Raw genomic sequence first — 14,174 nt, forward strand, 5'->3', positions numbered from 1 at the left:
ACACTTACACGGTAATTGTGGAGCACACACCATGTAAATCATTTAAAATTTAGCGTGGTCAAATAACACAATTTCGCCATTACTCAGTCCTCCTGATCACCTGACCTACTAGCTCTGTCACCTGGTGCCCGGAGGATTGAGGGAAAATGTTGCCTTAGAGCATGACTCACCCTGTTTTGGATGCACCTGTAAAGACATTCAGGGTATTTGTGCAGTTCAACAGTGCTCAATTAATGGACATACTGTCACCCAGGCCTGCAAACCAAGACAGCATGCTTCCTCTATTGGCTGTTATGTCAACTGCGTCAAGGATGCGCTCAGACGCAAGCCAACCTCAACCTCAACCATTATCATCTAGAATATTTATGCTGAATGTGCATGTGAGAGAGCACTTTGCATGTGCTCAGTTTAGAAAGTATTACTCATGTAATGCAAACTACAGTAAATACTTTAAAATTAATCTTGTTAAAGGACACTCTAAGCACCATAAACACTGTACCCTGTATAGGCGGCTAATGTTAGGAGGCTGCAGATGTTGTCCTCAAATTCCTAATTAGATCGTTTTTAACTGATTTGAAACAAACCAATAATCCTTCAGGTGCCTGCAGCCCAACTCCTGTGGAAATTCACACAATCTCACAAATTTACCTTTTTCCTCCCTAACATTCAACACACCAGCTCTGAATCCTGGAGCCAGGAGGACTGAGGTAAAGCACTGTGCTAGGCTATGGTTACACTTGTTTACATTTCACTTGTAGTGCAATTCAGGGCACTTAAGTCAACATGGAAGACTTTCAGTAGGGCTTCTACTTGTACATTAGAGATGTCAATATTGTCCAAATTCAGACAGCAAATTTGAGTATGCTTTATTATTTTGCCGGTTTTGCTTTTTTTGAAATTAGTTAGTTATTTGTATATATTTCCCTGATATCGTGGCCTTTAGATTGTTATCCACTCTGAGAAAGACTTTCATTTCGCCTCACTTGAGGTAATTGCATTAAAGGGAATCTATAGTCCAGAAAATAACAATAGCTTTTTAAGCACTACCCACCTCTTTACTCAGTAAATTTTAAAAGGACACTATAAGTACCAAAACAACTTTAACTTTATATATACACTTTGGTGTATAGATCATACCACTGTAGTCTCACTGCTCAATTATTTGCCATTTAACAGTTAATTCACCTTGTTTATGCAGCCCTAGCTACACTTCCCCTGAATGTAACCTACAGTTTTCTTACTAATTTCCTGTAAATCAAGATTTAATGTTGTTTAATTGTATACTTCTTATTTTCTACTCTGGTAGCAACCTGCTATAGCAGAGCAGAAGATAAAACTTCAAAAGTAAATACACTGTGCTCTTAGATCTGATTCAAAATAAAACCATTTTTTTCATGTTTGCTCTATAAATCACATCAAGGGGAAATGTGGCTAGGGCTGCATAAACAGAAGTGATGCAAATCCTAAATGGTAGTGAATTGAGCAGCAAGACGGTACTGCGATGATTTATACACCAACATTGCTTTATTAATTTTAAAGGGTTGTTATCTCAGAATAACCTTTCACTTATTAATGTTTCCACTTCTCTTTCTCTGAAGAATGTATTCTTTTTTTTTCTTAATTTCTGATCTGTGTCTTAAAAACATAAGGCAAAGTAGGGACTGCTTAAGGCAAGCTCCACTTCCTTTGTCAAGCTAACAAAGGGTGAAGCTTTCCTTAAAGGGCCACTATAGGCACCCAGGCCACTTCATCTCATTGAAGGGGTCTGTGTGTAGTGTCCCTGTCCCCCTAGTTTTTTTGAGAAAGATAGCAACTGGAGGCACTTCCTGAATTCTAACGGATTCTGACTCCCTTAACCCCTTAAGGACACATGACATGTGTGACATGTCATGATTCCCTTTTATTCCAGAAGTTTGGTCCTTAAGGGGTTAAACAATAGTGGACGTCCTCAAGCTCTGCATGAGAACATCCAGCGTCAGTGAAATCTCCATCGGTTCTGGAATTGGAAGCCAGTTTGGGATTTACCCATGCAATATAAACACTATAGTTTCTACTAAACTGCAATGTCTTACACTGTAGGGTTCAAATGACAGGACCAATGTATCCAGACAACTTCATTGAGCTGAAGTGGTCTGGGTGACTTTAGTGGTCTTGTAAGCCTGGTTATGCTAAGAATCAGTAATAGGTATCACGGTCTTAAACTCTGCCATTTCTATTCCCATACTTTGCGATAAAAGTCCTATGCATTCTTAAACTTGATCACATTCTGTAATCTGCTGGAGAAAATGGTTTTGGTTGTAAACCACTAAAAGTGTGAATTATAAACAAAGAAGAAAGCTGTCCAAAAGAATAATTATAATTTATTTTATAAAAGCTTTTTGAGTCAGGATATACATGACAGATATATATACATAAATGTGTATCTGACTTTTGCTGATTGATATAAAATGCATCTACAGACACTGTTAACAATCTCTTTTGAGAGACTCAAGGGGCATTAATTTATTTAAACAGGTAAATGATTTTTCAGCCCCATTTAATTAACTGTAAAGATGATAAGTAACAATGAATAATAAAGCAGCTTAGTTTCTTTCTTTTTTGCTGAGAAATGATAGAACCTAGAAATAAAACATGAAAAATACACAAGAAAATTACACATAAAATAAACATGAGCTACAAGCATCTCTTAAAATTAAATTATACATTAAATATATATTTTAGAGCAGATGCAGAGTGGTATTCCTAATGCCAGGTGCATCAACAATTAAAAAAAAAAAAAAGTCACCTATTATTTTCTAATGCCAGGTTGTCTCCAGTTATGAATGGTCCACATATTCATATAGTGGCTAATGCCTAGTATCAGATTTGAAGTTTGGACTCTCCAGCTGCTTAAAGTATATTTCGGGGACAATTCAGTGTCTCAGAAAGTAGCATGGTAATATCGGTCTTCAGGCATTAGAAATCCACTGCATAAAAATATGGATTTTTCCAGTAGTCAAAATGTTTTGGAACTGGAAGTGAACAATAGGGTGAGATTTCCCAGCTGACCATATCTGGGCAACCTCGTTAGATATCCCCACAGAGACTTTGGATATTACAGGTAACTACCAGGTCTACAGGGCACAACTTAATGTCAGATTGTGTCTAAACCCTACTTACCTTCCAGTACTCAGCCATTTTGTCAAAACACCTCCCATCACCCACTAAGTTCACCCAGAAAGTCATTAGAAGAAGGAAAAACGTGTCAGATTACGAAAATGTGAAATAAATGTGCCCCTGGCATTACAGTAACTAGCAATCTGCTCAGAAAATGTGTGTTTAATGTAAATACTGTCAATTTTAGGTGATGCTGAATTTAAAGCAGTAAGTGTTCAAACACTCGATGCAAAGATATTACACATGTTTAACATAGAAATGTAAAGTTATTCAATGGAAAACAGACTCTCTCTATAAACTCTCAATAAATAGTCTTATACGTAAACAAACCATTTTTTTCTTAAGTTGAATTGAGAGCTGGTCTGTTGATTATGACCAAAAGCATATAGACAATCTAATATCTGGCAATCCAAGGGAAATAATGTATTGAATTTATTGCTGGGCAAATAGGAGGCCAGATCCAGTTACAGACATCATTAATGTTAGATGACAAACAAAATTTCATTCATTCAAAAATAAATGGCCTTTTCTCTCTCTTTGTTCTTCTCCCGTGAGTAGTTACCAATTGTTTCTCTTGTTTAAGAGGTTTTTGTAAAACAACTTTATAAATTACATGTGGCATTTCCGGTACGTGATGTCATTTGAGTTTTATACTTGTCCTCATTTATTATTTGTCTTTATCCAATGACGAACTCTAATTCATACTTAAAAAAATGAAATGGACCAGTGGGACTTAAATCAAAAAATTTGTAACTGTTTCATTAGCAATGAAAGTTCCCAGTTAAAAAAAAATAAAAAATGTAAGTAAGGGAGATAGAACCAAAGAACGTGGCAATAAATAAAATGGAAAACAAAATCCAAGTATTCCAAATAGGTTTAAAAAAATAATAATAATAATATATATATATATATATGTAGAGATGGACTTGCGTGCCTGTAAACGTTACTAGATTTTGTAAACTGCTGGAGAAAACGGACTTGCAAGGTATTAAAAATTGTGAATTATAAAAACATAAATGCGCTAGAATAAACTAGCTGTTATCCCACCTGGCAGCTGCCAGTAAAACTAATCTAATGTATAGGAATGTTGTGTGTTAAGGGAACACTCCCTCTCAAATACCAACTTAAGCTGATCTAAGTTACCTTCAGGGTTAAACCGCTTGGAAACGGTTTATCCTTGAAGTTGGGGCTCCAGTGTTTTTGCCTCCAAGTTGCATTCCTCTCTGCACTGCAGAACAAGGAAGGGTTAGTTGGACTGTCACTGGCAGACTGAGACCATCAGTTGATATAAAATAAATGAATAAAATGGTACAGCACTCCTGCCAGAAGTGTATTAAATACGGTTAAGGTGTTACAGAGGTGGAAGTGTTCCTTTAAATTCAGTGCCTATGTGAGGAGGAATGCAACATGACATTTGTGTTTCTCAAGGTATCTATGTGCAAACACTAGAAGCTGCATTCCATGGTAAACAATTAAAAGACTTAAACATTTTTTTTTTTTTTTAACAATTAATAGCTATGTACTTCATAGTTTCATTCAGTGTTTTTTTTTGTTTGTTTGCATTTTTTTTAAATAACCCATCAAATCTTTGATAAAGAAAACAAACGTATTGTCTAGTAAATAGCAAAAACTGTTAATAAAAAAAAAGAAGTGTTTTTTGTTGTTGTTGCTGATCCTGCTTAAAATTGTTGCAAACTGCAGCACGTCTTATGTAGCAAATTGTCCACAGTTGTTACAGTCCATTTAATGTTCCTCTTCAAAACTCCTGTTCAGTTGAGATATTCTTGCAGGAGAGGGACTTTTTGGATGAGCCAACTGTATAGAACAAAAGTTGGGATATAAACTTCTGTTAATTGATTTTTTAGAACCTGAATATAAAAAATGATTTGCAATTGATGTAGACATTTAAAAAAAAAAAAAAAAAAAAAAAAAATGCTTAAAATAAATAGATAGTTTCCAATGGTTTCTACTACCGCCAAGAATGTTCAATGTCAAGAACCTCATGCAATTCTAAAGAAATTTCACATTTCAAAACAGGTTTGAATATCTCTTACAATCCTGCCAAATATATATTTTTTGTAATTCTTTTATTTAATTTTTGTGTGTGTATGGAACAATGCAAATTAAATGTCAGTGTAATGTTTTCTACATAGGGATTAATTCTGGATAAAATTATTTTTACATTTTGTATGGTATAGTTTGCCATTGTCTTTGTCAAAAGAACGTCATAATTCTTATTAAATTTTTGCCGGCAGGGGGCACTAAAGGACCACAAAAGGCACCCAAGATCACCTTAATCCCAATTATGTGGTCTGGGTGCAGTGACCCTGTAGTTGTTATGTAACCCAGCAATTTAAAACATGTTTGTATTCCTAATGTAATAGTGGTTTCTCTAAGAACTCTGCATATCAACTTAAAGCTCACCAAAATATTTAAACTGCATGCCCCCCTTGCCCATATTCATAAAAGTGCATTCTTCAAGAGCAATTGGTACGCATATGAATTAATTTAAGGACATCCCCATAGCAATCAAGCTTACAGTTAGGAGGACTTCCTAGTTCATTCCACTTGTATTATCCTTCATTCAGAGGGAAGTGAGAGCTTCCATTGGGAAGCATTAGTCAAATTCTTTCCTATGAAAAGCATTTTATTGGGTGGTCACCATATTTGTGGCAATGGCTGCACATGCACCAATTTCATTTGGACAGGAAGTGAGACTTTTGTGATGGCAGTCTCCCAGGGGTGAAGCAGAACAGTCATGACAGGAGATACAGCTAGAGAAAAAGCTAAGCAAGCAAAGACACTCCAAACGTTAAAACCGAATATTGTGTTTTTTTTTTTAACAATGGAGGGCTACTTTAAAGGGACTCTCCAGTGCCAGGAAAACAAACCCATTTACCTGGCATTAGAGAATCCTGGAGTTCCCCTTTCTCCCCTGTCCCCCCATCCAATGTCGCTGAAGGGGTTAAAACCCCTTCAGCTACTTACCTGAGCCCAAGCTCTGTTGACATCGGCGGGGGAGACCTAATGCGCGTGCGAGGCAATGGCCGCGCGGGCACATTAGACCCCCCAATAGGAATGCATTATTCAATGCTTTCTTATGGGGAAAATCTGACGCTGAAGGTCTGAGGACGTCCAGCGTCAGATAACCGACCAAAGGTGGGTTTGGATTCCGGAAGCCCTCTAGTGGCTGTCTGTTTTACATTGCAGTACGAAGTGCAAAAGGGTCACATCACCCAGACCACTTTAATTAGCTGAAGTGGTCTGGGTGCCTGGAGTGTCCCTTTAACAGCATACTTTTCTCAGGCTGTTAGACATATTTCTTGGAGAATGCATCAGTGGGACCTGTTCAAACAGAGGTTTAAATTTATTAGGAAAAGCTTATTAATACTTACCGTAATTTTCTTTCTCCGGCTATTACTCATGGCAGCATTTAACATACGGTTTAGCTCCTCCCTCTAACCTTTAGGACAGGAAATACAATCAATTAAACAATTAAGCATGCCTTCCCCTGGTATAATAGGGACCCCATTAGCTTCCACTCCTCAGTCAATTAACAAGAGGAAAACAAAATTCCAAGAGAGGGTGGGATTCCCAAAGCAATAATAAATAAGGGAAGGAAATACATGCTACAAAAACTTTATCATATTATATTAATTGTGAGGATTATAAGAGTTCAGAACAGACAGGCCGAACTCCGAATCAGAGCATGAAGAGACATGAACCTTGTAGCGTTTCACAAAGGTTTTCAGAGATGACCAATTGGCAGCCTTACAGATGCTCTCTGCAGGAACCCCAGATTCTGCAGCCCATGATGCAGCAATGGACCTTGTAGAATGTGCCATGATGTCCTTGGGAACAGGCACATCTTTCGCCTTATATGCCTTAGAAATAGCCAAAATGGCACAGGAACGGAGAGTAGAGACTGATGCAGCTTCACCTTTACGAGAACCCCATGGCATCACAAATAATTGAGAAGATTTTCTCCAATCAGCTGAGTACTCAATATACATGGATAAACATATTCTCAGGTCTAGCTTATGACATCTCTTCTCTTTAGGTGAAGAAGGATTTTGAAAATAGCCATGCAGGATAATATCTTGATTTAGATGAAAAGACGTAACAACCTTTGGAAGGAACTCCGGTCTTTGACGTAGGACAACCCTATCATCGAAGAAGGTAGTGTAAGCTTCTTCAGGTAATAATGCCCTTATGTCTGACATTCTTCTAGCCAAGACTAAAGCTAGTAACAACAGGGTCTTCAGAGAAAGAACCTGTGTATGAATTTCACTAATAGGTTCAAAAGGAGGATCCGTTAAAGCTTGTAGAACCAGAGGTAAATTCAATGGAGCTGAGAATTTCTTAATAGGAGGCCTAATCTTTATTACTAGGGATGCACCAGAATGAAAATTCTGGGCCAAAACCGAAAATTCAGGATGCCCTTGGTCGAAAACTACTTTTTGCCCCAAATGATTTAAAAAAAATGTTTTTCTATAATTTTATTAATATTAGACTTAATGAATTTAAATAATCTAATATGAAAAACTTCCCTTCCCCCCTACTGCCTCCCCCCCCCCCCCCTTAACCCCTTAAGGACCACACTTCTGGAATAAAAGGGAATCATGACATGTCACACGTCATGTGTCCTTAAGGGGTTAATGTTCCTCTCCCCTCCCTCTTTTTTAGTGTTCTTTTTTACCTTAAGGGTGTTGAGCTTAAGACCCCTCTCCAGGCCTGCTTGCAGGAAACCCCAAGACTCGAGATATGGAAGGAGTACCCAAATCCCCAACAGTGGAATGTCCCCATAAAGCAAAAACTTCCCAAATCTTATGGTAACTAGAGGAAGTAGATGACTTTCTGGAACATAAAAGGATTGAGACCACCTGGTCTGATAAGCCTTGTTTAATTAGGGATTCCTTTCAATAGCCATGCATGAAGTCTGAATTTGTGAGGGTTCTGGATGAAACACTGGACCGTGAGTCAGTAGATCTTCGGAAACTGTAATCTCCCAAGGTTGATCGCTTGCCAGCTGTTTCAACAGAGGAAACCAAGGCCAACGTGGCCAGAAGGGGATTACAGCTATCACCTTGCAATGTTCCTTGGATATCTTCCTTAGAACAGCGTGGATGAGAGGGACTGGGGGGAAAATGTAAGCCAGACAGAAAAAAAAACATCTGATCGATAGGGCATCCTGAGCGGCTGCCTTCGGATGGCACCTCCTTGAGACAAAGCACAGATCCTGAGTGTTCTGAGCAGTCGCTATGAGGTCCACTTGGGGAAGACCCCACCTCTGGACCAATTGTTTGAAGACAGTCTTTGAAAGTTGCCATTCTAATGCTTCCATCTGGTGTTTGCTGAGAAAGTCTGCTATTACATTCTCCTTCCCTGGGAGAAAAATTTTACACAGGCCCTCCACATGTACCAGTGCCCAGTTCATAATAGGAAGTACTTCCCTCATCAGGGCAACACTTCTGGTTTCTTCTTGGTGGTTTATATATGCAGCAGCCGCCTTGTTATCTACTCTCAATTTGATCCAAGAATTCTGGATAAGGTGTTGGAAATGTAGGAGTGCTAGAAATGTTGCTCTCAGTTCCCTGATGTTGGAAGGTAAGCACGGTGTCCTTGAAAAAATTGACTTCCCAAATGGGCTCCCCATCCGTACTCTCTGGCATCTGTAGTGATGACCACCCAATCTATTTCCCCTCAAAGGAAAACCTCTGGATAGGTTTTCCCATGACATCCACCAAAGGAGCTTCCTTTTCAGCTGAAAAGGAATGTGGATCAACCTTTCCCAATCCCTTGAGCTGGTCCTGAAATTCATCAGGAAAAAATGTTGAAGAGGACACAGGTTCCATTGCGCCCACCTGACAAGTTCTATTGTGGAGGAAAAGGTTCCAAGGAGACTCATGAATTCTCTTGCCGGGGCTGAGGTCTTTAGATTGAAGCACCTTATGCAATCTTGTAGGATGATTTTCCTTTCGTGTGCTAGGGATACTACCGCTGTGTTGGTATTGACATTTGCGCCCAAGAATACTAGTTCTCTTGTCGGATGTAACCGAGTCTTCATGTGACCACCTGAATTGAGAGAGAGTCTCGAGGACTAGCTGTCGGTATTGAAGCATGGTCTTGAAGTCTGATGCCACTTCCAAGATGTCATCTAGTTAGTGAAAAACTGCAACACCCTCTTTCCTGAATAGAGCAATGATGGTGACCAGTATTTTCAAGAGCTGTACTTATCCCAAAGGGAAGAGCCTGAAATTGAAAATGATCCTTCCTGACACAAAATCTGAGAAACTTCTGATGTTTGGCTGTTATAGGGGCATGGAAACATGCATAAGTCCCTTAATTCTACCGAGATTAATCAATCCCTGTGATGAACAACGGGAATGATGGAATAGATGGATTCCATGCGAAATCTTCTTACTTTTAAGGAAAGGTTGAGCTGATGGAGATCTAAGATAGGTCTCAATTTCCCTACTGGTTTCTTGACCAAAAAAGACCGGATAAAACCATTAGAACCGTTCTTTCACCGGCACTGGTATGATGACTTCTTGTAGAAGATTGCTTACATAAATATTTAAGACCCCTCTCTTTTGTCTGTTGGTAGGAAGCCTTGTTCTGATGAACCTTGGTGGAGGAGAAAACTTTTCGAATTCCAGATGATATCCTCTGGTGATTGTAGATTTTACCCATACATCTAGAATGATTTCCCAGGCCCTCTGAAAGAACGATAAACGTGCTCCTACACTAGGTACCTGGTGCAAGCCACCATCAGAATTGCTTGTTGGGGCGAAAGGAAGAAGTTTGGGTCTTGTTCCTGGAAGACTTAATGTTCTAACCACTCTTCCAATTAGAATGCCTAGTGTATTCTCTGCCAGGTCTGTAGGTTTTACTTTCCCGAAAATAACCTTGATCCCTGTATGGTCTACGATCATGTTGTGATCTCTTTGGACGTCTATCCTGTAGCAGCATAACCTGCTTGACATCAGCGCTTTTCATCCAATGGTTTTCCAAAAAGTACCTCTCCCATAAAAGGAATGGTACATAGATTATTCTTAGAAAAAAGGTCTGTTCCTCAGGACCTTAACCAAAGTGCCCTTCGGCAGTAACTGAATGTGCCATAACTTTAGAAAGTATTCTAATAAGATCCGCAGAGGATTCCAAAAGCCAGTTACTGGCCAGTTTAATATCCTTTAAGGATTCTGCCACTTTACATCTACTTACGCCTCTATCCAGGCCTTATTCCAAATCAAGGATCCAGGAATGCAAAGCGCTGGATAAAGCTGAAATAGATACAGCCGGATGGCATCCTAGACCTGTTTTCATGAAGACCTCGGATAGGTCTGCATCTATCCTTTTATCCATGGGTTCCTTTAGTGAAGCATTGATGTCAATAGGAAGCGTGGATCTTTTTGCTACCTTAATAATAGGAGCGTCTATTTTTGGGACAGCTGTCCACATTCTTGAATCTTCCTCTTTTATCGGATATAACTTACAAAGTCTTCCTTGACTAGTAATTCTTTTTCCTGGATTATGCCATTTGGATGCATCAGATCCTTAATAGAGCTGTGAACAGGGAAAGAAGGTCTTCTCTTGTGTAAGTCCCCAAAGTGTCTGTCAGAAGCTGAACATTCTTTGACCTCTTCTGGTAAATCCAATGTTCTTCTGACCACCATAATTAAATGTGCCATAGCTTTTGAGTCCAAAGAGCCAGGCTGTACCATAAACTCTTCCTCACTGGATTATATTGGCTCAAATTCCAGAGAGCACGAGGCCTGTCTGAAGTCATCGTCAGAATGATCTGAATCCACGCCAAAGGTCTCACATCTGGGTCTTTAACCTGTATTGGATTCTGCAATCCCCTCTACCACTGCCTGTTTAATCCAGTAAGCAATGTCTTGGGCTGAAGAGGTAGAAGCTTGTGGTGACTTCCGTTGTTCGGACTCTATTGCAACCATGGCAAAGCATTTTCTGCACAGCCTGCAGTTATCCAAAGGCCTTGCACCGCATCCTGGGAAGGCCGACGGTTTTTCCCTTCTCCTATATGGAGATCTGGGGCCGGACCGGTCTTGAGGGCTGCAAAACACAGAAGTCATATGACTGTCCCCTCCATGAACTCTTTTTAGTAGAAAGGTAAGGTAAAAAACAAATGTTCACCTATGACCTATTGTAGATCTTGGTGATAATGGTTCCATACTGGGTGTAGGGCTAAGAAAATAAAAAAGGTAATGCACCCTTAACCCTAATACTTTGGATCTTCTGTGAGAATTCCAATATGGATAAATAAAAGCTAAAGTTCCTACATGCAGAACTTGGAAACAGAATAGTAGAGAGCACTGTTTCTTTAAGGGAAGAGAAACAAAGGTTTTATTCCTTAAAATACAGCCGTTTCAAATTTCCCACCTTTAAGGGAATGCACCTGTGCGCATTGGCCGCGAGTCCGACATTGTGGAAAAAGGCAAAAGTGCAGAAATTCCGGACATGTCTATTGCGCATGCATCTTACCAGAGTGTTGATAGTCTGATCTTAGGTCTGAAAGTTCCGATCCTGGGACAAGCAGGCTCCAGCTGCCAGGGGGAACTAACCACCACGGCTCCCAGGAGTTCCCAACTCCACAGCCTGGGCTTCCTGAGAAGGGAGGCTGAACTCCACAGGGACAAGACCATATTAACTTGATCAGGTGAGCATAAAACAAAACTTACTATTCAGAAAAAACGAATTTAAAATAAAATAACTGTCCTAGGGCTATGAGGACAGAAAAAAGACTGAGGAGTGGAAGCTAATGGGGTCCCTATTATACCAGGGGGAAGGTATACTTAATTGTTTAATTGATTGGGTTTCCTGTCCTGACGTTTAGAGGGAGAAGCTAAACCCATAAGTTAAATGCTGCCATGATTAGCCAGGAAATTACCAATAAGCTCAACTTTTATCCTAAGGTTGATAAAAACAACAAAAATACACAACAGGGGGTATTCTTTTTTTGTAATTCTTTATTTTAGTCGTGCAAGAAAGTAACATAGCTAGTCCTGCAATGCCCCAACAGCATGTGCAAGTACGGTATATAACATAAATAACATAACAGTTGGTCAGCATTTTAAATAGGCTGCACATTTTAGTAATATATAAGAGATTAAAACAACAGTATAGAAAAGAGTATAGTATGCTGCGTGATATATGTCTGTTGTGAGCTAGTGAGCAAGTTAACTGTTCATTTCTTGAGGACATGTAACTTAACCATTAAGATAAGTGTGGAAGTTAGGTTGCAAAACACACATGAGGATAGAAAGCAGCGTAATTTTTACAATATATGTTGAATATAACTAGGCTGGGCTAGCAACACAATAGATATAGCGATGCATAGGATAAAGCGTGTGCACTTTGAATAAGCTTAGCTTTGTATATTGTATAGATATTGAGAAAGTCAGTTTAGCATGAAGTAGGTATCAGTTTGCAGGAGCCATCTCCTACAGCGAGTGAACAAGTCCATCTACCGGCTATTCTTCACCCTATGCCTTTTCTGCAGGGTTTCTGGAGCCAGGAGTGTAAGTCCATCAGGGTATGGACCAAATTGGTGTCTAATACGTAGCTCGTTGGGTGCTCTTTAGGGTACCTTCCGTGCGGTTGCAGTGTCCCTTCACCGATTGGGAAGTAGAGGGGGAATCTTGCTGCAGTGGCGTGTACCTTTGCCCAATGTCAGGTAGCTGCTAGTTCGGCCGGGAGGCAAGTGTGCTGGCGTGTACTCGGGCTGTGGGTGGTCGAGAGCCTGGTGCTCATGTCTGTCCTCCCCTCTGCTTGATTGCCTGTAATCCCGCCGGGTCTTTCTTGCGTTTTGCAGCAGGGGGGAGTTTGTTGCGATGCCGACAGCCTGGAGCCTTTGCCGTTGGAGGGAGCTAAGTGCTCGGGGGCTACTCGTGTGGAGAGTTACAGCCTGGCTTCTGTGGGGAGGGTGCTTGTAGACCGCGGTTTAGTTTTGCTCAGAAGTCCTCAAAGATTCTATCAAGTGTGGTTGCTTGCGAGGTCTGGGTTCTGCCATCTGATGGTTAGGTCGCTGTGTTTCCCACTTTGGGAGGCCACCATGCGGTTGTGCCTGTCTCCGCCAGTACACCTCCTAGATCGGGATATCCCCCACCGGTCCAGAATGTTGTTGTTGTTGTTGAGTTTTTGGGGAGAAATACGCAATTTAGTGCTGAAAAGTCCGGAGCTCATGCGAGACACGTCTGTCCGGCATGGCAGTCAGGCCCCGCCCCCGACAACAGGGGATATTCTAAGAACCATAATAACTTTAGCTTAAATGGAAACTGCAACCACCATAAAAACTTTAGTGATTTGAAGTGGTCACGGTGGTAAGAGTTTAGATGTGTTGTGTTTTTCAGCTTGAAACACTACCCATTCAGAGATATATTTAATTGTGTGTGAGGGATAGTTGCACCCCCTGCACATGACATTGGCGGCCGAAAACTATTTCGGGCTACCCAATGTCAATACTGTGCGCAGTTTACAGCTGTCGTCAGCACGCACTGCATGCTGCTGACCTACTTAATTAATTATCTTCCCCTGGCAGGCTCTTCCCTCTCCATACCACCCTACTTAATTGTAGCCCTCCCACCTCCCTATTCCAACTGATATTTCCGGTTTACTGCACCATACCTTTGCCGGGTTAAGGGACCTGGGACAGTGTACCCAGACCACTTCAATGAGCTGAAGTGGTCTGGGTGCCTATAGTGTCCCTTTAAAGGTCTAGTGATCAAACACTTGCAATAGGCGCTAACCTGTATCTAGTTTTCCTTTAAGGGGTTAAACCGTTAAGGAACGGTTTAACCCCAAACTTTGCAAAGCATATTTGGAGAAGTTGTTTGTTTCTAATCTTTCACCATTATTATGTTAGGTAAAAGCTGGACAGGTCAAACAAACAAATATCTGGTGGTAATGTAGCTGGTACAATACATAAATAATGTTAACCTCTATCAATTTGCACCAGGCTATTATAGCATGCATGCTATTAGAGGGTTATATTTACA

General features: G+C 40.3%; 1 protein-coding gene across 2 annotated transcripts in view; it reads right to left on the reverse strand.

Moving 5' to 3' along the window:
• Window positions 1-4,685: 4,685 nt before the first annotated feature.
• PRR11 (proline rich 11) overlaps window positions 4,686-14,174 on the reverse strand; it is a 30,497-nt gene continuing 21,008 nt past the window's right edge. For both annotated transcript variants that reach the window (XM_063456964.1, XM_063456971.1), the window contains exon 10: window positions 4,686-4,971. In XM_063456964.1, coding sequence (XP_063313034.1) covers window positions 4,900-4,971 — 72 coding nt within the window. In that variant the 3' untranslated portion in view covers window positions 4,686-4,899. The remainder of the gene's footprint in view (window positions 4,972-14,174) is intronic.

The sequence above is a fragment of the Pelobates fuscus genome, chromosome 1 (genome assembly GCF_036172605.1).
Source record: "Pelobates fuscus isolate aPelFus1 chromosome 1, aPelFus1.pri, whole genome shotgun sequence".
NCBI classification, from domain to species: domain Eukaryota; kingdom Metazoa; phylum Chordata; class Amphibia; order Anura; family Pelobatidae; genus Pelobates; species Pelobates fuscus.